Consider the following 26,215-nt stretch of genomic DNA (forward strand, 5'->3'; position numbering starts at 1 on the left):
TGATTCATAAAGAAGTAAAGAGTTGGGGGTGGCTAGGTGGCGCAGTGGATAAAGCACCGGCCCTGGAGTCAGGAGTACCTGGGTTCAAATCCGGTCTCAGACACTTAATAATTACCTAGCCATGTGGCCTTGGGCAAGCCACTTAACCCCATTGCCATGCAAAAAAAAAAAATTAAATTAAAAAAAAAAGAAAGTGAAAAGAAAGCAGGAGCAGCTAAGTGGCAAAGTGGATAGAGAGCACCATCCCTGGAGTCAGGAGTACCTGAGTTCAAATTTGAGCTCAGACACTTAATAATTACCTAGCCGTGTGGCCTTGGGCAAGCCACTTAACCCCATTTGCCTTGCAAAAAAACCTAAAAAAAAAGAATGTGAAAAGAGTAGGAAATTAATAAGTGAGCGGCTCAGTCTTCTTTTGTTCATCCTTTATCATCACCAACCTATACACTTTTTTTGCTGGGTAGATAGAATGCCAAGTCTGTTAGGATAATCTGAGTCCAAATCCAGCCTCAGACACTTACTAGTTTTGTGACCTTGGGTAAATCACTTAACTTCTATTTTCATCAGTCTCCTTAACTGTAATATGGGAATAATAATAGCACTCATCTCTCAGAGTTGCTGTGAGGATCAAATGAAATAACATTTTTGAAGGGCTTAGTTCTATGTGTTAGCTTTATTATTATTTTTATTACTGTTTTCACCCATATTACTCTAAAACAGTGATTCTTCAAGCATGGCCTGCATAACCCCTGAGGGTCCTTGAGACCATTTTAGAGGGTCTGCAAGATCAAAACTATTTTGAAAATAATACTAATACTAATAATACTTGTTTAAATTTTGAATATGGTAAATTTTGAAAGATATAAAAAACAAAAACCCTATGGGAAGAGGAGAGATCATCATATTTTTAAGACTATCTTTACCCTCTATGTTATCTATATCCAGAGGAAGAAAAACAAAACAAAAATTTAAAAACCCTACAGAATCTGAATGAACCCTACATTCACTTTTTTGTTTGGGCATTTCTTTTTTGCAAGGCAATGGAGTTAAGTGACTTGCCCAAGGTCACACGGCTAGGTAATTATTAAGTGTCTAAGGCTGGTTTTGAACTCAGGTCCTCCTGACTCCAGGGCTGGTGCTCTATGCACTGGGCCTCCTAACTGTCCCCTACTACATTCACTTTTTAAAAATTTCTCTTATGCTTTTCCTTCCTATCCCATGGTTTTCTTTCTTTTCCCTTAGTCCTAATTTCTTATACAGAAAATAAGTAATCTGTAGACATGTTAAACACAAATGTGTTATATATATATAATATTTACCAGAGGGGAGGACTGAAGGAAATTATGTAACTTATAAATATGCATATACATGTGGATGAATGTTGAAAAACTTTCATAACATGTAATTGGAAAAATAAAGTATCAATTAGAAAACAAACAAAAGAGTATAAAGGGGTATTGAGACCAAAAAGTTTGAGAATCATTGCTTTGAAACAAAAAGAAAGCCCACAATTCTTTGTGATATTCTGAGCATTCATTACTAGCCCTGGCTTATTATAGGACTGTGGTTTTCAACATATTTTTATCCCTGAGCCCCTTTGGAAAACAACAAATGTGTTGTCATCCTCTGGGGTAATTTAACACACTACTCATGTTCTTTTCAATTATATACTGATTAAGACAACATAAAAGAATTTTTAGTAAGAACTTAGGGTTATGCTTTGGAGTCAGTTTGATCAGAATAGGGCTGAATGCTCAAATTTTCAGGGTGTACATTTATATCTCAGAAACTGGAAAATGCTAAAAATCAGGATTTGAGTTGTTTTATTGATTGTCTACGACTTAAAGAGCTGAGGATGATGCTAATAATACAGATTAAATTGAAGTATATCATGGATACATTTTGAGGGATGAAGGGAGGAGTCAGTTTCTTAAACTCAACACTATACAAACCTTGTGGACCATCATCAAAGGCCCACAAGGGGTTCACAGATCAGTAAATGGGAACCACTTTCAAAGGCTCTACTATCCCTGACACAATTTTGCGTGTGAGACTTTTGCATCTGTCCTTAGATACTAGTGTCCACCTTCACATTTCATTTTAAAATCTAAATTGGTAAATAAGTTCCCTGTACACATACACTTATATTACTCCTCTTTTTCCTCTTCAGAATAATTTCTGCTTAGAGTATTGGGAATTTTACTCATGAGAGCTTCCTATGCCCTCTGGGGCTGACTTCCTCTTAGAATTTTAGTCCATGAGGTCTTACTCATCCTTGTTCTAAACCTTTTAAAGGTGTCTCTCTTTGAAATTCTTTGTCAGGTTATACTCAGCTTATTCTTCACTATCATAATTTCCCCTCAAGGTTCCCCATCATATTTACTTAAAAAACCTGTCCTTCCTCTGTTGGTGGGAATTAGGTCAATGGTTCCTTCACCTTGTGATGGGATGCCTTCTGTTTCTGACTATAGATAGTCTTCACCCAAATGCTCTTCCAACCATGCATTTCTCTTTCTGGTTCTTGGATTTCTCTATAAGATTATATCTTCTTAATATATCATGATATTCAGTTATCTTTTCCTTAATTTTTTCATTTGAAATAGGCATCCTTCCTTTTTACCTTTCTTGTCTCCATATCTCAGTTAAGTAGAAATACAAAGGCTACACATGGTCTTGCTTTGATTGGCAAAGGGACTTTGACCTGCTGCATTTCCAACCTGAGCTGGTTTGCTTCTCCTCAGATAAGACTTGTTGCCCCTCTGCACTCAGGAACTCACCATATTATTGCTGAACTCAATTTAGACACCCAATCAGCTTAGTCCATAGTAGCCCTGAAATTCAAGAGATCCAAAATCCTGGAACTCTCTGGGAAAGAGGTGCATCACCACACCTGATTGGCATACTCTTTCAAAAACTTTATTCCAGATATGGCAGGGAGGGATTCCATCCTGCCAAATTTCAATGACCCTTGTAGAAGAACAGACCAGCCTCCCAGAATTAGGTCTTTTTTCATACACATGCAAATTTATGTATCTTTTAGTATGACTCTCTTCTTCCTCAGTAATTTCTTAGGTTTATTCTTAAAAAAAACCCCTAAAGACTGGGCAATAGCTTTCTACAGGACTTTTTAAGATTAAAAAGATGAAATCAAAATCATGGGGAAATATTTTTCCCCTAAATCTCAGAAATGTTGCAAACTTTGTAGCCCCTTAGGGGTGATGGATCAAGAAGGGTGTAATGGCAAGATCTGGAGTCAGAATGGAATTCCATCTCTGCTCCTTATTACCCAAAGGACCTGCAGCCAATCACTTCCCCTTCAGTGGGCCTCAGGTTTTTTTTTTTTTTGTTTGTTTGTTTTTACAAAATCATCATATAAAAAGAGGAGTTTGAAGGAGAGGATCTCTAAGATACCAGCTCTGACTCCTAAGTTATACAAGATGTACCTTTCAGTTTGACGCCGTTCTTTCTTCTTCACACATTTGAGGAGACAACAGGTTAAAAATGCGACGGACATCAGCAGGATGATGGCACAGCTTATAATGGAGGCAATCACAGCGACCTTAAACCCAAAGGTTTCATACACTGGCAGAGCTGTTCAGATGAAGAATGGACATGGAAACAATTTACAAGGTGCCACAGGCCTGATAAAAATGAACTCAGCTTTCGACTTCCCACAGAGCCCTGTTTCCCACTAGAGAAGCTTTCCTATTAAAAGGGAATAGAAGACTGCCAGCCACAAAGACTCCTGGAAGGCTTTGCTTTGGTTTCCAGTAGAGGCATCTTGCAAAGCAGATGTTGCTTTGCTCATGTGCTTATGGCAATTTGTCATCACAGTTTCTCTGGGGCCCCTTGCTGGAAAGCACCACCAGATCAAATACCAGTGCCCTCCCCTCCCCTTCCACTGGCATAAGCCCATACCAGGAAAGCCCATTGGTCCTGTGAGTCTATCAGAAATGGAGCTATTTCCAGATTGAGCAGCTGTTTGACTGCCAGCTGCTCCATGAACAGATATCAACACTGTTTTGATCTAGCCTGGACCTCCTAAGGTGAGAGTATACTTTTACCTCCAGTCTACAGTTTAGTCTTCACTTTAAGATCTCAGTTATCTAAGCTCACCCAGAAGTAATCAGTCTTTAAAAAAATAATTTATATAAACCAAAGTTGGAGTAGACTGACAATTGAGAGACCAATGAACTATGCAACTTGCTACCTATATATGTACCCTTGATATTGAGATACTCAATCTATAAAATGTTAATAATGATGCTGCTCGATGCAGATGTACTGTGACAGTCAAGTAAGATAAAGGACCTTTATGTGTTGCAAAACACAATACAGACATGAGTTTTTACTATTCTCACCTTGGAAGATGTACCTATACAAAGATGTTTCATTTTCATAGGGTACCACCTGTTGGGTACAACAAACCAGGTTGTGAAGGTTGCTTCCTGAGCACAGAATTAACACATGGGGAGATAAATATTCTTAAGGGACATATTTATCAGACTGTAATACCTTGATGAATGGCCTGTTTCTATTTAGAAATATGTCTAAAACATGGACATGATTGTGCATGTATAACCTATATCAGTTTACTTGCTATCTTTGGGTGGGGGGAAGGAAGGGTAGGAAGGAGAAAACTTTACAAAAATGAATATTAAAAGCATATATTTGGGAAAACAGATTAATTAAAAAAAGAAAAAAATATGTCCAAAATACAGGATACTCCCCTCCTCACCTAGAGTCCAGAAGCAAAGAACTATCCACCCTATGTGGGTCATTAACATCCACACCTTTTAGACATGAGCTACATTTTGCATGGTGACTTTTTAACATCAGGAATCATAACAGTCGCATCATTAAAAAAAATTTTATACATATAAGCCATTGTTGTTTTGAATATTTTCTATTTAAGTCTTCCTCTTCTGCTTTGAAGGTGACCTTGAGTTCTTGAAGGGTGGCCAGCAAGACATAAACTCTGGGAGATGTTAACCACACAGAAGGTACAAGCCTGTCACCTGAAAGCCAATCTAACCAAGCTCAGAGAAGCTGATCACCTGGTTGGCTACAGAGTGATGACTTTATCTGCATTAGCAATAACTGAAGATTGTCTGTTTATCAAATCACAGAGGGTTTGTGACCTTTGTTGGTGAAGAGAATAAATCACATATATCTAGAGGAAGTATTCCCCTATAAAGAAGCAGGTCCTAGAAGCACCCTGTTTGGGAGTAAAGGTGAAGATGTCTCATTTGAGACTAACCAAATCATCAATCTGAGAAAATTGGTAAAGGGCAGGTAGAGCTAAAAGCTGGGTCAGGGAAAGATGTATATTCATCATTACTTCCACAGTATATTGGTTATTCCAATACTGCTAAAGAACTGGGGAAAAGGGCATGCCAAAATAGGATTTAGATCTAATAAGAAACAAGAATTTTACACAGAAAAATTCCATTTAGTATGTTGGAGATGTTTTGTTATCTCAGTCCAGAAGGTTGGACAATTGATTTTTTTTAGGGAAAGTCACAGCTGATGCCAATAACCTCAACAAGGGCACCAATCAATATCCCTTGTGAGGGTACCTGGAACCAGTTTAGTCCAAAATAAGCTAGCCCATTCCTCTAAGCTAGAGAGGTGATTGCTGTTCACAGAATCACATTTAGACCTAAAGATAGTAGAGATGATCTTAGTCCAACACCACAGAAATGACCTGTCAAGGGCCACAGAGATAATGTCAAAGGTAGAATGTGAATCCAGTTCCAGTATCTTTCTTTTCTACCACTGGAAGCAGAGTGAAAGAGCCAAGCAATATGGTTACTTGGTTAACTTTCCCTATGATTTGTGTTCATTCTCATAAAAAGGCTTGTCGACGGGTGTCACTACAAGCTGCTAACTCTCTGAAGTCATGGCATACCAGCAGAGGGCAGGGTAATAATGATGCTAATGACAAGATCATTGACAACTCAATTTTATTTTTTTTTAGTTTTTGCTAGTCAGTGGGGTTAAGTGGCTGCCCAAGGCCACACAGCTAGGTAGTGTCTGAGGTCAGATTTGAACTCAAGTCCTCCTGACTCCAGGGCCGGTGCTCTATCCACAGTGCCACCTAACTGCCTCTCCAACAACTCAATTCTTGAGGCATCTTCTGAGACTATCCTTATTGTTATTAGAAGCTGTGACACCCTGAAACCTTTGACTTAAAGAAAATGATCTAAGCCCACTATTCATTGGCCATATGATTTTGGAAAAGGACTAAGGTATCAGTCTTCAAGGTTCCTCTAAAACTCAGAACCAATGAACTGATAGCTGGTGAATGTGCTTCACTATCCCTTACTTAGAAGAGAGCATCATGATTTCATACTAATTTAAACTTCCAGTAGCTGAAACAATGAAGGCCTCCAGAAATTTAAAGGAGATATGGATCAGAAGAAAACCAGAAGCCCTTTCAAGTTGGAAAGGTTTTTGAGCAAATACTAGGTAATGGACTGAGTTACCTGAGAGTTAGCCTAACTAGGTTTAGGGAAGATCATTTCAGTTTGAATACAAGGTTTAGAGAAAACTCATTTCCAGTTTGAACACTAGGTAAGGAATTTTTTAGCGCTAGTAATTCATAATGACTATGTCCTAAGGTGAGTGGTGGTTACAATCTATGTCAGTGCCATTGTAATGAAATCACCGCTTCTTGAGGTTTTGAAGTCAGTTTTATCAGCAATAATCACTCAGAGTGGGTTACTTCTATCGGTGTCCTCATATGTGTTTAACAAGTGACTCTCTGGAGGGAAAATGTACATACAACATACTTTTAAAAAATTCACTCTGTATTAAAACTTCCTTTACCATTAAAGTTTAGATAGTCAACAAAACAAAAACTCAAATCCTGATGTGTGGCGTTTGTTGGATTTCCAAAGTATAAATGTCATACTGGAAATTTAACAACTAGTTTTCATGAACCAGTATGAGCTTACTTCAGTACACTCTATTTTATTCTGAGATGAATCTGTCAACTATGACTATCTAATTTAGAGTGCTCTGTGACCATGGACAAACCTCCTCTTCTCTCTAGGTCTCAGTTTCCTCTTCAACAAAATATGAGTCTTAAATCAGAAGGGAAGAAGCAGGATATAGTAGGTAGAGTACTTAACCTGAAGGTAGGAAGTTCAGAATTCACATCTAGCTTCTGACACATACTAACTGTGTGACTCTAGGTAAATGCTTAATTTCTCAGTGCTCTAAGGGAAGGTGCTGACCTGCATTGGTAGAATGAATCTCCAAAACTGGATATTTACTAAGAAAATCAGAGATCTAATGTCTATTCCTTACCCTAGACTAGATAATCCCTAAGGGACCCTACTGTTAACAAATTTTTGATTTCATGATCCTTATACCCATCCACTTCAGAGAGTAGCACTTCTTGACTGTCTGCAGAGACAAGTTTATACTTTATAGCCTACTATCCATTTACTACATCAGATGGGAGCCTACCTTTATTTAAGAGGAAAATGTAGTAGAAAATACAGGGAGGAGAAGAATAATCAGCAAGTTCCTGCATTGTATCTGTTTGGACTTCTTTTTGCTAGCAGATAATCCTGGCTTCACATCTTCATTTACAAAGTATGATTAACAATCTTCATCCCATGACTCCAGAAGATTATGGAAGTCTAAAGCTCTCAAGCATAAATAGTCATTTCTGCCTTAATTTTAACTGTTCTTTAAGAAAGTGACTTAATGTTTCCATAAACGTATTTGCATTTCTACAAATCTCGTACTTTCTCTTGGGAACCCATACTTAATAAATTTATTTTCATGTGCTAAATTCTAACAGAACCCAAAGATCTTTCCTAAACAGATAAGTAGTCTAGAAACAGAAAGCTAAGCAGAAGCACAATATAGAATATACAAACTATTTTTTTTTCCTATGGAGGTTAGTTATCTTAAGATTTTTTTCAGAAGGCTGCTTGTAAAACCCCCAACCAGGTGCAGAGGCAGAAGACAAAGTTAGGGGAAGGCTCATGGGGGGGAGGAGTATGTCCTTACCCTTGCATGTTGGTGTTTTATTTGTCCATTCAGTGCCATTTTCTCTCCATACGCAGCTGATAATGCCTTGTCCCAGCATCTGGTGACCTATAGGACACTGGAACATCAGCACTGTCCCAATGGCGGTGCCATTGCCATAGATGACTTGAAAGGTACCCCCTTGAGGTGGAAAGGCTTGGCTACACTGGCCTGTGAATTTAATCAGAAAGAACTATTGTGAAGACTGAATACAAATGCAAAGAATCTTGCAGATGGAGAATGAGGAGATTAGATGTAGAAATTCATATTTTGTGGGACTGAGCCCAGAGACTGGGACAAGGTTGGTGTCTACAATTTTCATCCTCATCCAACAGATAAGAAAACACAACATGGTTAGAAATATGTTGCCTTCCACCAATGAGCTCTTTTTTTTTTTATTTTCACCAGTGAGCTCTTGATGTCTGGCTCTATTTCTGGTGATTTCTGTGTATAATCATAGACAGGAAGGACTACCAAAGATCCTGAGATGTAGAATCACAGACTGTCAGAGCTGTAAGATATGACTGTCCAACCTTTTAGCTCTTCTGGGCTGCATTGCCAAATAAAATCTTGTCAAAGGCCACTTTAATATGATACAATGTAACCCATATAACTAATGAATATAATAAAATGTAATAATGTCACATGAATGGGCTTTGAGGCCTGCATGGTCACAGGTTGGACACATACCTTCTTTCTTTCTTTTTTTTTTTGCAAGGCAAATGGGGTTAAGTGGCTTGCCCAAGGCCACACAGCTAGGTAATTAATAAGTGTCTGAGGCTGGATTTGAACTCAGGTACTCCTGACTCCAGGGCCAGTGCTCTATCCACTGTTCTACCTAGCCACCCCTGACACATACCTTCTTTAAGACAATCTAGTCTTACACCAATGGACTATAGAGAAGAGACTTGCTCAAGATCACACAGTGAATCATTGAAAAATCCAAGACTAGAATCCAAGTCTACTCCCAACTCGGGGCTTTCACCTCCTATATCATAAAGGCACAGTCAAATAGTTCCATCTAAAACACAATGCGCTAGTACAGAGAACCACTGAACTGCTTTTAAAATTAATTTTTTAGAAGTCTGCTTTTTCAGAGCTATATTTCCAAAAAAATCCTAAGTGAAAACTAAACAGGAAAAGTAAATTGTTCCCCCAAAAATCTAGCCTGTGAGCTAGCCTGTAAGGTATTTTACCTTATAGCATTTACACAAATAAAAATTACATTCCTATGAATAGAACACCCATATGTAAGAATATGGAACCCCAATTAGAGAGAGGGACCATGTGTATGTGGAGCAAGATTTCAGATTGAGAAGCACATTGGTCCTACAGTCCCAGGATCAGGGTTCCAATTCCATTGCTAAAGAGATTTGTTATGCTTGTGACTGAACAAGTCCCTTTTCATCTATGGGCCTCAGTTTCCTTATCTATAAAATATTAGGTTGGGCTAGATAATCTTTGAGGTCTCCAAGTTTTACATTTTTTAAGTCTGTACAAAACAGTGACTTCAGTTCCTGTTTTCCTTTCGAGGGCCATCCTATGATATACTACACACCCTCATCCTTTTTTTTTTTTAATGTTAGAGGAAAGCATAGAAGATTTCTCTTTTCATTTGGGAAAAAACAGACTTCTGATCTCCATCAGTCTTACTGCTTCTCAGTCTCTGAATAACAGCTTCTAACAAACCCATTAAGAGCCTAACCCCAGTGATGGGGTCATTCATTGTTATTGGTATTATCTCTACCCCCATTGAAATGAGAGCCAAAAGCTTCCCCAAAGGATGCCCATTGTCTCTACTTTTATTGTACATGGTGAAGCAAGAAGACAAGATAAAGAAATCGAAGGAATAAGCATAGGCAAAGAGGAGCCCAAATGAGCTCTATGTGAAGATAGTATGTATGATGATTTAGAGTATCAGTGAATAAATAGAACAATAGCTTCAGTAAACCTTGGAAGAAACAGAAAATAATTACAGTAAAATTAATTAAAGGTTTTAAATACATTTACAATTATAGGTAAGAAAAAATTTGGAAATCAAACAACATAGGGAATAGACAATCTTAACTATATCAAATTTAAAATAACCTTTTGCCCCAACCAAGGCATCTTGAATCATAAAAGATATGGAGAGAGGAGAGCTTTGAATCAAATCTTTGATGCCTGACTTTCCAACAACTATAGGGAACTGACAAATGAGAGGAATAGTTATTCCTCTCTTATAAAATATATTTCCTGAGAGCCTAGTACATTTATCAATTATTAAAAGAAAGAAACGTTCCTTAAATTTTCAGGAAATGTACTTAGTAAAAAAGGGATTGGGTTTTTGTGGGAAAAGTGTCTGTTGAATCAAAACGAAATTATTTCCTGTATTTTTAAAAATATGAATAACCTGTCATTTTATCATTGTAAGGAGCTACCAATGAGATATTTCCTTTAATCAGTAAAGAGGTTTCAAGTTAAAAGATTTGAACAAGGTCACAAAGGCATGTGACAGATGTCTTTACAACTCTTAGGCTAGCTTTCTAATTTTTAAAAATTTTTTAAAAATGAAAGTAACTGCCTTTAAAAGGGGTGGAAGGGTCTAGAAAATTAATGAGTTTCACCTTTTTTTAATTTCCACAGCTTCCTCCTCCCTAGAAGCAAATGATGTCCTTGTTATTAAGTTTTAACTCATGGGGGCAGCTAGGTGGTGCAGTGGCAGAGGACCAACTCTAGAGACAGGAAGACCTGAGTTCAAATCCAGCCTCAGTCACTTAATACTTAATAGTTATGTGACCTTGGGCAAGTCACTTAATTCCACTGCCCCACAAAAATAGAGTTTTAACTCATGAATTTATATTTTCTCCAAGTTCTAGGGATTAATTTTAGACCCAGATCTACTTAGTGCACTATCTAATTAAATGTTCTAGATTTCCAAGGATGATTCTGAGATACCTGTTATGGAAAATGCCATTCACATCTAGAGAAAAAACTATGGAGTCTGAATGCAAAGTAAAGCATACAATGTTTACTTTTAAAAATTTCTTTTATGTTTTTCCCTCTTTTTTTCCCCTTAGTTTTAATTTTTCTTTCACAATATGACTAATATGGAAATATGTCAAACAAGAATTGTACATATTCAACCTATATCAGGTGCCATGAGGAAGAGGGAGGGGAAAGGAGGATGGTAGAAAAATGTGGAACTCAAAAGCTTGCAAAAGAATGAATGTTGAAAACTATCTATGCATGTAATTGGAAAAAATGAAATAAAAGCTATATTGGAAAAAAAAAGATGAATGCTTTAAACTACCTTTGCATGTAATTGGAAAAAAAGAAAAGAAAATAAGTAAATGTTCCAGATCAGGATCTGTGTAAAATCAGAGAGAAGAGCACAAATCTGAGGGCAGAGAGGAATTTATAGATACTTAATGACTTTGAAATGGCAAATGCAAATAAAAACCAACAATTACTCCTTTACAGACATTATATAAAAGAAAGTTTAAGAAATACTGCCTTGCCAGCAGCTGGGTGGTAGCTGGGTAGTACATAAGTAAATAGAGAATCTCCTATAGTCAGAAAGACCTGAGTTCGAATACAATCTTAGACACTAACTGTGTGAACCTGAACAAGTCATCACTTAACCCTTGTTGCCAGAAGGAAGGAAGCAAAGAAGGAAAGAAAGAAAGATATACAGTTTCTAATGCAATGCACTGGAGAATGGCCCCACTGTGGAGAAGATGGAGCTTGGCTATCTGAGAGTGTCTCTGACAATCTGGACTACATATTGTTTCTTAGTCTATTATCATCTTAGAAAACTCCTGCTATTTCATCTCTGCTTCACTAGAAACCAATTTACAGGACCCACATAATATTATGCAGGTTTTTATGCCAGATGTCCCAGAATGCAGTTGTGGCAAAGTAGGACATACCTAGATCAGGGTCCAAGCTCCATTCTACTACTTACTCATTGTGTAACTTTGTGCAGTCACCTGAGCTTTCTTTCTGAAGTTCTGATGAGGACCATATGTACCCTAAGGTCCCTTTCTGTTTGAGATTCTAGGAATTAGGAATTCCTGGGCTTCCCTCTTTCCTCTACTCTTCCAACTCCCTCAAGACATCTAAGCTCTTATTATCATACATAGAAACTTTATATTTGATATGTAAAAATAAAATATTTATTATGCTTTTTAAGAAGTTTAAAAATTAAAAGGTACAAGACCCATAGGCAATACCTATTTTTTTTTTTTATTTTTAATACTTAACCTGTATCATTTCTCCAGGCCTGGCCAGATACCAAATTACCTTAGCTGCAGAATTATGAAAGTTAGGAACCAGGCTTGTGATTTCACTGGTATCAGAAGCTCCTAGGTGAGGGAGCTCTTATCAAGGCAGAACATCATTCTCTTCTTTTCAATTTATAGTCTGAGGAGGGTGTTCTAGAGCACTAAAAGTTTGTGTTTTGTCCAGGGTCATGAAGCCAATATAAGTTGAGATGGAACTTGAACCCAGATCTTTTTGATTTTAAGGTCAGTTAGCTATCTATCTAGCTAGTTATATCATATTGCCTCTTCCCCACATAATTACTATTCCTATAAAAACTACACACCACTTATTAAAAATTTTGTCACTGTAAACTTTTTATATTCAGAACAAAGTTGACAGTATTCATTTTATGGATCAGAAAATAAAGGCCTGAGGAGACAAAGTGTCCTGTGAAAGGGCAGTAAATTTTAGAGCTGGACTAGTCTTCTGCCAGTAATACTGGGCCATAACTGCTTTCATAACTTCACAGGCAAAAAACCAAAATATCAAGATATTTGGGGGGGGGTCTTTCAAACCTAGGGGAGTGGCAGATCATTCAGCATATTTCCATGCATAGTCAATCTCCTATGAATTAAATACTTTGGGAAGAGAGGTGGAATTCCCAAACATGTCCAGTTCCTTATCTTTAAGGTTAAGGAAAAATTTGGGGGAAAAAAATAAGATTTTGGACCAAATCTTATTTCATCTAAATAGAGAACTAGCAGAGATAGATGAAACTGCCTCCATAGATACAGATTGTCAGTAATTCTGTAATTTAGGTCTTTAAGAGGACCAGAGAGGTTTTAGTGAATTACCCAGGGTCACCTACCATATTTGTGGACTTGAACCCTGGTCTTCCTAACTGCAAGGAAGGTAGCTAGGTGATACCATAATTTACAGACTTATCTTCCTAAGTTCAAATCTGACCTCAGATACTTTCTAGCTGTGTGATCCTGGTCAAGTCACTTAACCCTGTTTGCCTCAATTTCCTTATCTGGAAAATGAGAAGGAAATGGCAAACCACTCCAGTATCTTTGTCAAGAAAATAACTGAACGACATGGTCCTGTGAATAGCATGATGGTCTTGGAGTCAGGAAGATCCAAATTCAAATTCTATCTCTGATGCTTTGAGTGACCCTGTATAATTCACTTAACATCTATCGGCTTCAGTTTTTTTAAAATCTGAAAATAGGAATAATGAAAATACCTTAACTTAAGAGGATCAAATGAGATAACATGCATTGTAAAGCTTCTGACATTATATGAATCTTAGCAATGATGAAATTGAAATTCAAACCCCAAGAGGGATGTAGTTTGCTAACTGCTTAGATTGCTTCCCAACTTTTTTATGTGAGTCACCAAAATGACAAATTGTCTGGGTTATCATTTGAACGATAGTTCCTAGGCTTCCATTGGAACATCACCTTTCTAATAACTTTTAAGAGAGAAAATGTGAAGATTTAGGCACTAACCCAAGTACTCTTCTCTAACCATGACCAGTCACTAAGTACACAATATGATTACTTCAGAGATCAATTCTTCACTTGGAAACTCATAAAACTGATAGAAAGAATTTTACTGGTTTGGTGTCTGTGATAAGAGGATACAAATGAGGCTGTGGCAAGTTCATGATGAGTCATCACAAATTCAAGCCCGGCCCCTAGAAATCAGACAAAAACAGAATAAGGGATGGGCTGGAGGGGAAGGTGGGGCAAAACCTACCATGTTTCTTGGCTGTAATTAGAAGTCAGAAATTTGGTTGTCAAACACTTCCCCTCCTCCTCTCCACCCCATTCTGTCCATACCACCCCTGGGTTAACCTGTTAACCCACTAAATCAACTAGTTTCCCAAGTTTATTTTCATTTCCTACCTGTCTTGCCTCTCTAGATCTCCCAGTTTCTAACAGTCTATCCCACTTTTGATTATCCTTTAATCTCTAGGAGAGATAAGATCACAGCTAGGTCATTGAATTTAATCCCCCTCATTTGGCGGAAGAAAGAAATGAAACTGAAAAAAATTAAATAGTTACTCTTTCTCTACATTTTTCCATTTTCATGAAAATTAGCCCACACTATGTCTTTCTGGAAAGAAAATAATCAAACTCCTTGTCAAAAAAAAATTAAAAGAATAAAATCAAGTGACTTGCCTAAGGTCACAAAGATAGTGAGATCTGAACCCAAATTCCAGCTCTGTTGTACTCTCTGACCCAATTCAGGAGAGTTTGGGATTGTCCTTCCTCATCAGCTAAGATCTCCAGGTCTTCAAAGGAATGGACCTGTATGACTCAATAAAGTGCTGTAATTTGTTTCATTTTATCCTCACCTTTGGCTTATAATGTGGGTAAATCAACAGCAACCATCACCAAGGACGGCTTAGAAACTGAAATTTCCCTTTGGTGTATAGGGGACAGGTAGGTGACTCAGTGAATAGTACTGGACATAGAGTCCATAAGACTCATGTTCCTAAAATCAAATCTGGGCTAGGATGCATACTAGCTGAATGACCTTAGGTAAGTCATTTAACCCTGTTTGCTTCAATTTCCTTATCTGGAAAATGAGTTGTAAAGGAAATGGCAAACCACTTAAGTCTCTTTGCCAGGAAAACCCCAAATGAGGTCACCAAGAGTCAAACATGACCGAAAATGAACAACAAATCTGGGTCAAAGGAAATACCTAATTTAGTATTCACCACTAGCACATCAATATACCTGCTTTCCCATAGTCCCATAGCCCCTCCAACATTTATAATTTTCCTTCATTTGGAGGGAGGGGCATCTTTGCCATTCTGATAGGTATAAGGTAGAATCACAGAATTGCTTTACATTCCATTTCTGATCAATAGTGTTTTGGAGCCTTTTTCATGAGGAAAAAAAAATTGTTATTGAAAGAAGAAAAGATACAGCAAAAAATTTGTAAATTTTATATGTACAAGCCATGAAAAGTACAAATCATATATGTGAAAAATATTAATAGCAGCTCTTGTTAGTAAAAAAAAAAGCTACAACACCACAGTGGAAACCAAAGAGGTGCCTATAAATCAATAGCTGAGTAAACTATGACAGTAATGTGATGCTTCTGTGCAAAAGAGAGAAGGAAAAAGATTATTTCAAAAAGATGTAGAAAGACTTGTATAGATGAACATACTAAACAAGATAATTTATACTATAATATCAACTACAAAAGTGAACATTTCTGAGGACTTCTATAAACTGGCAAAAAAATGAAATAAGTAGAATGAGAACAATTTCTATGAGACAATTTTGAAAACTAGAAACTATGCTACAGATGTGGAATGTTACAAACACTTTCATATGCATTTAACATTATTTTAATATGTATTATAATTATTTACCTGTATTGTTCTTTGTACTTAATGGTTTTATTTTGGTACCAAGAGACTTCAGAGTGAGGATAATCTATAATGTTTGTAACATTAAAACAAAATATACTAATAAAAGTTTTTTTAAAAATGGGGGGGGAGGAAGAATGGGAAATAAAATACTCCATCAACTTTTCTTACTAATGCAAAGCTGATCCTAGTACAAAACAGTGCCCTTGTACCATATTGAGTATTACTATGGAAAGGATTCTCAGATAAAGGTATTTCATCTCCAAGACATCAGAAACCTAGTTCTCTAGGGAAGGGAAACTAATTTTCAGGCTCCAGTTAATAAATTATTTGTGTAATTCAGCTGACATTCATTCATTCAAACATTTACCAAGCTTTTATGTCCTGGGCAGAGCTGCTTGCCCAGAGTATTTCTTGTTAAAATGTGAGTTCCTCAGAACCAGAAGAACATTGTATACGAGGTATGTACACAGGGTGATGATCAACTATGATGGTCATCTTCATTTCAACCAGGACAATAATCAAAGACAGTTCTAAAGAACTAGTGATAGAAAAAAAATCATCCATTACCAGAAAAGGAACTGGAGTTTAAAACTAGGCCAAAGCTTATTTTCATTTTTTAAAAAGTTGTCTTATTCATTATTTTTTCCCATTTCAATTTGATTCTTCTTTCACAATATGAATAAGTGATTTATGTTTAACATAGTTATACATGTATAACCTCTATTAGATTACTTTCTGTCAAGAGGAGGGGGAAGATACAGAGAAAACTGTGAAACTCAAAATCCTGCCAAAAAATAATTGTTGAAAATTATCATAGCTGTAGTTGGAAAGATAAATTTTAAAAATGTATTTTTTTTTTTAAATGTGAGCTCCTGGGGCAGCTAGGTGGCACAGTGAATAGAACACTGGCCCTGGAGTCAGAAGTACTGGAGTTCAAATTTGGACTCAGACACTCAGACACAGTGTGGCCTTGGGCAAGGCACTTAACCCCATTGTCTTGCAAAAAAAAAAAAAAGTGAGCTACTGGAGAGCCATCTGGAATTAAGCCCAAGGGCAACAAAAAATGTGCGTACCCTTTGATCCAGCAATATCACTACTGGGTCTAAACCCTGAAGAGATTATGAAAAAGGGCAAATCATCACTTGTACAAAAATATTCATAGCAGCCCTGTTTGTGGTGGCAAAGAATTGGAAATTAAGTAAATGTCCTTCAATTGGGGAATAGTTTAGCAAACTGTGGTATTCCTATGTCTTGGAACATTATTGTTCTATTAGAAACCAGGAGGGAGGGGAATTCTGGGAAGCCTGGAATAATTTGCATGAATTGATGCTGAACAAGATGAGCAGAACCAGAAAAACACTGTACACTCTAACAGCAACATGGGGCTGAAGATCAACCTTGATGGACTTGCTCATTCCATCAGTTCAACAATCAGGGACAATTTTGGGCTGTCTGCAATGGAGAATACCATCTGTATCCAGAGAAAGAATTGTGGAATTTGAACAAAGACCAAAGACTATTTATTACCTTTAATTTAGGAAAAAAACCATTATCTTATTATGTAATTTTTACTATCTCTTATACTTTATTTTTCTTCCTTAGGGATATGATTTCTCTCTCATTACATTCAACTTAAATCAATGTATACTGGGGAAACAATGTAAAGACTAACAGACTGCTTTCTGTGGGGCGTGGGGGGAGGGAAGCAAGATTAGGGAAAAAATTGTAAAACTCAAAATAAATAAAACCTTTCTAAAAAAAGTTCATAAAAATGTGAGCCCCTTGAGCAAAGTATCTGGGTTTTTACTTTTTTTTAGGTGAGCACACATAGAAATGGGCCTGTTGGCCCATACAAACAGCTAAATAATCACTCTTTGTCCTCAGGATTCCTTCCCTTATCTATGTACATATCTTATCTCCATTTCCCAACCAGAAAAAATTGTAAGGTCCTTGAGGGCAAAAAATGTGTTCCTTTACCATCTTATCTACTGAGTTGAAAAGAGATGACTAAAACCTAAGCCATACTCCTCTCTAGAGGAGCTAGGTCTTAGTGGGGAATCTAAGTTTGTTGCATTGAACTAAAATCATCCAGATCTGCCCCTGTGATTCTTTGGAGTATCACATTATGTTGTCCTCATTCCATGGAGCAAAGCGCAGTAAGAAAGTTCTTGGAGCAGAGAAAAGCTGGAGGAAGATTTTAGTTGGCTGCTATCTCAGACATGGAGAACTCAGACATGGATTGGTCAAGTTGGCTAAAATAAGCAGATGTGGCTCCCAGTTCCTCATTTGGGGTTTCCAGTTCCTCATTCCTGGAGGCCCAGGGAAGCTGTTTATTTCTTTACTAAATACAAATTACAAAAATCAGACAGAGGGGTGAAACCTTATCTACCTTTTTGTTTGTTACTAGTGTCCTCTTTCAGGTCCTAGGCTTTCTATCAAAGAATAGACAGTTAAGATGGTCTTCTCCATCCTGTCCCACCCCTTGGCAGTCTGCTATTATTCCCCTCCACAACAATTCTTCTCCAGGGTGGAAAAGAAACAGGAAAATCCAACTAGAGATAAGAGTAAGAGGGGCCCAGACTATGATATGAAGGCTGGGAGGAAGAGGCAGAATTCATTCATGTAAAGTCAAGGTCTCTTACCTACTGTTCTGTCCTAAGTATTTATTTTCCCACTTGGAAGAGAAGGGAGAACATGAATAACCACTGACATGTTTTATAGCAGAGGTTAAGTTGGATATTTTGAATGTTTTCAAAAAAGACCATGACATCAGGAAAGTGATGTCCCCCTGACATGCAAATAACCTGGATTTAAGTGAGGGAAGGTTGTACAAAGGCAGCAGTCTTAATTTCTCCTCCAGTGCCATCTGGATCCAGTGGTCAGAAAAAGTCAGGACAACTGGAGGAGATAACCTTCTTTTAACTAGGCATGATCTAGTATGATCCATGACTGTTAGACTATCTAACAAAGACCTCAAACTGACATTTTAAAGTTTTATTTTTTAAAGTCACAATATATTCCAGTGGATTGTAAATTCCTTGAGAGCAAGGATTGTTAAAAAAAAAAAAAGATTATTTTATTTTTTACATCACCTAAATTTTTTATGTATTTCTTCTCCCCTCTAAAAGCAATCCCATATAACAAAGTACATACAACTATATACACCCCCCAAAAGAGGAAGAGAAAAAAATCAGCAAAAATAATTAGGATTTATTATTTGTACAAAAATATTCATAGCAGCCCCGTTTGTGGTGGCAAAGAATTGGAAATCAAATAAATGTTCTTCATTTGGGGAATGGTTTAGCAAACTGTGGTATATGTATACCATGGAAACAATGTGTATACCATGGAAACTGGCAAATTGCCTTATGTGGGGGGGTGGGGGAGGGAAGTAAGATTAGGGGGAAAATTGTAAAACTCAAAATAAATAAAACCTTTAGAAATAATAATTAGGATTTGAAAAAGTCTGAAAATATATGAAATATTTTTTGCCCATAGACCTTCTACTGCAAAGGAATGAGTGGAAGTATCTTCTAATATCAATTCTTTGAGACCATGTTCTTTGTACTTCTGCAACTTGCATTTTGTTTCTTTGGCTCTGCTTAGTTCTTAAGACTTTCTGAAGTTCTTTGTATTCATAATTAGTTTCTTACAACAGAGTAATATCCCATTACATTTTTATGCTTCAGTTCATTTGGCCATTCTCCAATCAATGGATACCTAATTTTGTTTCCAGTTACTTGTTGCCACACAAAAAAAGTACAGCTCTAATTGGTCTATCTTTTTATCAGTGACCTTCCCAGATTATATACCATGGGGACTCTTTCTTCAACCTCTGTGGTCTCAGTTCTATCATATCCATCAAACTAGGAGCTTAATAAATATTTGCTGAATTGAAGTCCAGTGACTTATGGGACCCTTTGGGCAAAGGGACAGATTGGACAGGGATGTTGCTGCTGCTTTTTCAGGAGAAAATGCCCTTAAAGGTGACTAATTCTCTCAACACTTCAAACTCTGCAGGATGTCATCATATCTTCCAGCTTCCAGTTTTCACTTTCAAAGGTACAAGGTATATGAACATATGTCCCAGGTATCAAAGAGATCAGACAGACTAATTTGATTGAACATTTAACCCTTCTCCACAAAGAAGTTCCTTTCACCTTGGTGCCATAATGCAATGAATAGGGAAAACAACATGTCAACCTGTTAGCAACCTTCTTACTAAAACCATCCTGAATTTCCTCCTCTTAGTGGGGTGTGAAGAACTTAAAGCTTGAGGCTCCCTGCAGACATCTTTAGTTAGGGGTATCAATTGCACCCCCATGTGTGTTGGGAGATTCATGTGCTGCCCCAGTTTTGGGAATGTCTGTTGCTGTACCTGTTTGGGGGCTTGGATCTTGCTCTTCCCTTATTTATCTTTACATCTATACTCAGTTTCCCCTTTGGTGTCTTCAGTTAATCCCTAAAATGTAAAACTTCTTAATGAATAGTCTCTAATAATGCTTTGACACCATCTCATCTATTACCTCTTTTCCCCATCCCAGCAACAGACCAGTTACTAAGTACTAAATAACAATAAATGATGTCAGTCAGTCAATAAGCAGTCATTCCATATTAAGCCCCAACTTGGAGATAAAGACAAAAAAAAATATCCCTGTCCTCAAGTTCACAAGAAGGAAGCAAGCAAACTAGTATGCACAAACTATAGTATAGGATTAAAGTACTAAAAAAGTACTAAAGTATTAAAAAAAAAAGGATTGGAAAATACTTTTCATGGAAGAAGGGATTTTAACTGGAACTTAAAGGAAGCCAGGGAGTTATAGATGAAGAGAAAGAACACAGTCAGAGAGAATGCAGGGAATCAAGAGATAGAGTGTCTTGTTCTAGGAAGGCAGTGAGGTTTCTGTATCAAGAGTATGTGGGGGTGGTATAAGGTTTCCATTGTTCCGTTGTTTTTCAGTTGTATTTGATTCTCTATGACCCCATTTTGGGGTTTTCCTGAAAAAGTTACTGGAGTGGTTTGCCATTTCCTTCCAGCTCATTTTATAGATGAGAAAACTCATCTATAACTGTATAGATGAGGTTAAATGACTTGTCCAGTGTTACACAGCTACTAAGTATCTGAGGCTGGATTTGAAAGCAGGAAGATGACCCCTTTTGATTTCAGGTCCAGCAGTCTATCCACTGAGCCATCCTGCCACCCTGTGCAAGGTTTAAGGAGACTAGAAAAATAAAGGGGAGCAGATTATGAAGAGCTTTTAAAATTAAAGGGAAGACTTTATATTTGATCCTAGAGGTGATAGAAAACCACTGGAGGGGCAGATAGGTGGCACAGTAGATAGTGTACTGGTCCTGGAGTCAGGAGGACCTGAGTTCAAATCCAATTTCAGACACATAATAATTACCCAGCTGTGTGAACTTGGGCAAATCACTTAATCCCACTGTCTTGTTAAAAAAAAAAAGAAAAACCACTGGAGTTTATTGAATATCGGGGTAATCTGGTCACATCCACACTTTAGGAAATTCATTTTGGTTGCTGAATGGAGGATGGACTGGGGGATGACAATAATAATTATAGCATTTATATCTTAAACTTCACACAAAACCTAACTTCATTTAGTCCTACAACAAATTATAAATACTGTAGATAGTATGTTTATTTTACTGATGAGGAAACTCAGATTCAGGTTAAGTGACATGTCTATGGCATACCATAACTGTTGGCATTTGAACCCAGGTCTCATCTGATTCCAGGATTAATGGTACTTTTTCTACTAAATTATAATGGAACCCACCTGTCAGGGCAAAACTGGAAAATCCATGCATTTACTCTCTGAGTACCAGTTTCATGTAAAATATTGCTTAAGCCTCCTACATAAATGTCCATAGCCTTTCATGTAGCTCTGGGTTTCTTCTGCCAGGTCAGAAAAGATCAGTATAATGAACATCAGAGGTGTTAAGGGCTTCCTGTATTAATCATCTCCTTCCAGGTGTGCCCAGAGAGAGGAGGCATAGCATTTAACACATAGGAAGAAACTGTTAGTGTTAGAATTCACTAAGGAGAAGTGTTGGGGCCCAGCATCTTACAAATTCTACATTTTAAGCAAAGACTACCTGGAGCCTATGCTTGACACTAATCCAGTTTAGAAATCAATTTTTTTTTTTAGGTTTTTGCAAGACAAATGGGGTTAAGTGGCTTGCCCAGGGCCACACAGCTAGGTAATCATTAAGTGTCTGAGACTGGATTTGAACCCTGACTCCAAGGCTGGTGCTTTATCCACTACGCCACCTAGCCGCCCCTATAAATCAATTTAAAAAGTGAAAGACTTCACCCTACATATTTCCAGCCTCCCCTCTCAATATGATCTCAATAAAGAAAGAGACCAGAACTAAGAAATAAAATGGCAGAGGGGCCAGATATTCCCAAAGAGGGTAGACTTGCATTGGGGGAGGGGTTGGGGAAACTGCTTATCTATGCAGTCATACTACTTCAACAGAAGAATTTCTGGACTTAGCTTTCTGGAGACAAGAGTTCAGCAGTGAAGTACATTCCCTCCTCTCAGCAGACAGGTGGGCAATTACAGGGGCAGAATTAGATACACTTTTCAGACATGGTCAAATTGGTTATATCTCTTTGTTCTATGATGGGGAAAGGATGTCATTGGGGTGTACAACAATATTCCACAAGACATAAGTAAATTGTACAGGAACAAACCAGAATTTTGCCCTTAATTAGCAATAAACTCAGGTATAATTTATTACTAAAAGAGAAACTTTACCATGAATCAATAAGAATAATCTGTTGTGATTGAGTGGGTTCAACAATAACCTAATATCTGAAGTTTTGGTCAAGAATTCCTACTATTATAACAATTCAAAGGCTTTTAAAAAAACTTTATAAGGAGTTTTCACATGCATTATTTTAATATCACAGGTAACAAAGACATATCCTCATATGTTCTTGTATTGACACCCCAAAGTAGAATTAAGTTCTGTGAGGGTAAGGACCCTTTTACCTTATAACCCAGGCTTACCACAACATCTTATACATGACAGACACTTATTACATACTAATTGAATTGAATTGAATAATTAGAGAGAATTCCAGAGAAGCAAGAAGTGACCCCAGAGAGAACTAGAACCAGTAGGGTCTGGGCATAAAGAGAGACTCCCCCCTCAAAGGAGAATTCAACTTAACATATGAATGAATGAAATTAAATTAATTAATTTTTTAATTTTTTCTAACTGCATGCAAAGATCATTTTCAACAATCATTTTTTGTAAGCTTTTGTGCTCCACATTCTTCTACCTCCCTCTCTTCCCTCCCCTCCACAACAGTAAGTCATCTGATAAAGCTTATACATGGACAATCATGTTTAACATAAAATTTCTTTTATTAAGTACTTACTAGACACTAAGCCTGAAGGATAAAAATACAAAAGCAAAGAGAGTCTTTGCCCTTGAAAAAATATATATTCTAAAAGGGGAACTGGAAGTCAGGGAAAGGTCGATTTATCTTAAAATTAAAGGGTGATGAGTGGAAGTCATAGGAAAGTAGATTGACACATCCTATCCAGGCACAATAGCAGTTGATTTGATCAATAGTTACAGAATTGGGGAGGGGGAGTGGGAGGAGTGGAGAATTGATGGAGAAGTCAAATGGATATCAAGATGGTCCTGGAGTAGGTAGTGAAGTATGTATGAAGATGACTGTCTGAAATAGTGAGCCATGTGAAGAACTTTATAATCATCTAACCTATTCAATCAGGATGGACTTTCTAAGAAGTCACTGTTCAAGGAAGGTTTCCAATACTTAGCAGATATTCTGCTAAAAGAATGGTGTGAGGAGATTAGATTAAATGTACTAGACAATCTCTTGTATGTGATGACTCTTTCTGTAGTAAGAAAAAAATTAAAAATTGAGAGGATGCTCATTCACTGGGGTTAGAAAAATTATGGTTTGTGAATATGAATGAATACTATTGTGCTATAAGAGTTTTAGAAAAACTTAGACTTGTAGGAATTGATGCAAAGTAAATTGAGCAGATAGTGGAGAATAATTTATACACTGACAACAATATTGTAAAGACAATCAACTCTGAAAGACTTAGTAATGAACTGATCAATATAATGACCAACTATAACTCCAGAAGAACTGTGATGAATCATGTTATTTACTTCCAGAAGGAAAACTTACATACTTAGAGAGTATAAACTGAATAACATTTTCTATTTCTTTCTTTTTCTTAGAACATGATTAAAAGAGAAATTTGTTTTGCTTGTTATGAAATTTGTTTGAGGAGGAGGGAAGAGGGAGAGCATTTGTAACTGAAAATAAAATTGAACTAACCAAACAAGAAGGATGTGTGATACTGGTATTTTTTCCAAACCTGCACTGTCTGATTTCCCACTTTTTCTCAAAGGTACTCCTATTCACTCAACCCCTCATGTTTAAAATCTTATAATTATCTTTGATTCTTCCTTTCCCTAAATCTCATACCTAATTAAAAACAAAGCTATGACCATTTTAACCTCAGGTAAATACAATCAGAGAATCTCAAAGTCAGAAGTGGTCTTGGGTCAGATAGTCAAAGATTCAATTAATTAACAAACATTCATTAGGTATTAAATATGTGTCAGGCTATACAATCCACAAGTATTGCTTCTCCCCCCAACAATTCCCTTTTCTCTGTTACTACCTACAGCTACTCATTATGATTTACTCAGTCTGCCTGTACTTGTTCACAATTGCCAGCCGTCTATGCTCTGACCAATAATTTCCAGGGTTGAGGATTGTTTTTTCCCCCTAAAAGTCAACAAAGCTAGGACTTGCTTAACGTGGGGGTAGAGGAAGGCTCAAGCTATACCTACCATGATAGGACTTTCTTTTGGGCTTTGGACATATTGATGTGACTTTCTGATTACCTAAGGGTTACCAAAAATAGGTACTCATCCATGTGAGGTTAGAGTCCATTAGAATTGATGGATCTTCTTTTTGAAAACAATTATAAAACACTTCTCACACAAATTAAATCAGATTTAAATAACTGGGCAAATATCAACTGCTCATGGATAGGTAGAGCTAATATAATAAAAATTACAATTCTACCAAAACTAAACTATCTGTTTAGTGCCCTACCAATCAAAATTCCAAAAAATTACTTTAATGAGTTAGAAAAAATTGTAAGTAAATTCATATGGAGAAATAAAAAGTCAAGAATTGCCAGGAGTTTAATGAAAAAAAAATGCAAACGAAGGTGGCTTAGCACTACCTGATCTAAAATTATATTATAAAGCATCAGTCATCAAAACTGTTTGGTATTGGCTAAGAAATAGAGTGGTGGACCAGTGGAATAGACTAGGTGTAAAAGCAGGAGAGGATTATAGTAATCTGCTGTTTGATAAACCCAAAGAGTCAGGCCACCGGGATAAAAACTCCCTCTTTGATAAAAACTGCTGGGATAATTGGAAGTTAGTATGGAAGAAACTTAGATTAGACCAACACCTAACACCCTTTACCAAGATAAGATCCAAATGGTTACAGGACATAGACATAAAAAACAATACTATAAGCAAATTAGAAGATCAAGGACTAGTCTACCTGTCAGATCTATGGAAAGGGGAACAGTTTATGACTAAGGAAGAGTTGGAGAACATCACTAAAAACCAATTAGATGTCGATTACATTAAATTAAAAAGGTTTTGCACAGATAAAACCAATGTAATCAAGATCAAAAGAAAAGTAGTAAATTGGGAAACAATCTTTACAACTAATGATTCTGACAAAGGACTCATTTCTAAAATATACAGAGAACTGAGTCATATTTTTAAAACAAAAAGCCATTCCCCAATTGACAAATGGTCAAAGGATATGCAAAGGCAATTTATAGATGAGGAGATCAAAGCAATCCATAGCCATATGAAAAAATGCTCTAAATCATTCATTATTAGAGAAATGCAAATTAAAGCTACGCAGAGGTACCACCTCACACCTCTCAGACTGGCCAATATGACCAGGAAGGATAATGATCATTGTTGGAAGGGATGTGGGAAATCTGGGACACTATTATACTGTTGGTGGAGCTGTGAACTCATCCAACCCTTCTGGAGAGCTATTTGGAACTATGCCCAAAGGGCAACAAAAATGTGCATACCCTTTGATCCGGCAATACTACTACTGTGTCTATACCCTGAAGAGATGAGAAAAAAGGGTAAAAACATTACTTGTGCAAAAATATTTATAGCAGCCCTGTTTGTGGTGGCAAAGAATTGGAAATCCAGTAAATGTCCTTCAATTGGGGAATGGTTTAGCAAACTGTGGTGTATGTATGTCATGGAACACTATTGTTCTATTAGAAACCAGGAGGGACGGGATTTCAGGGAAACCTGGAGGGATTTGGATGAACTGATGCTGAGTGAGATGAGCAGAACCAGAAAAACACTGTACACCCTAACAGCAACATGGGAGTGATGTTCAACCTTGAAGGACTTGCTCATTCCATCAGCGCAACAATTGGGAACAATTTTAGGCTGTCT

General features: G+C 37.0%; 1 protein-coding gene across 1 annotated transcript in view; it reads right to left on the reverse strand.

Moving 5' to 3' along the window:
• SUSD3 (sushi domain containing 3) overlaps positions 1 to 26,215 on the reverse strand; it is an 84,171-nt gene that overhangs the window by 10,272 nt on the left and 47,684 nt on the right. The window contains exons 2-3 of the mRNA XM_074197688.1: positions 8,026 to 8,214; positions 3,441 to 3,588 (exon numbers count right to left, since the gene is read on the reverse strand). Of these exons, the coding sequence (XP_074053789.1) occupies positions 3,441 to 3,588; positions 8,026 to 8,214 (337 nt within the window). The remainder of the gene's footprint in view (positions 1 to 3,440; positions 3,589 to 8,025; positions 8,215 to 26,215) is intronic.

Source organism: Macrotis lagotis, chromosome 8 (assembly GCF_037893015.1).
Source record: "Macrotis lagotis isolate mMagLag1 chromosome 8, bilby.v1.9.chrom.fasta, whole genome shotgun sequence".
NCBI classification, from domain to species: domain Eukaryota; kingdom Metazoa; phylum Chordata; class Mammalia; order Peramelemorphia; family Peramelidae; genus Macrotis; species Macrotis lagotis.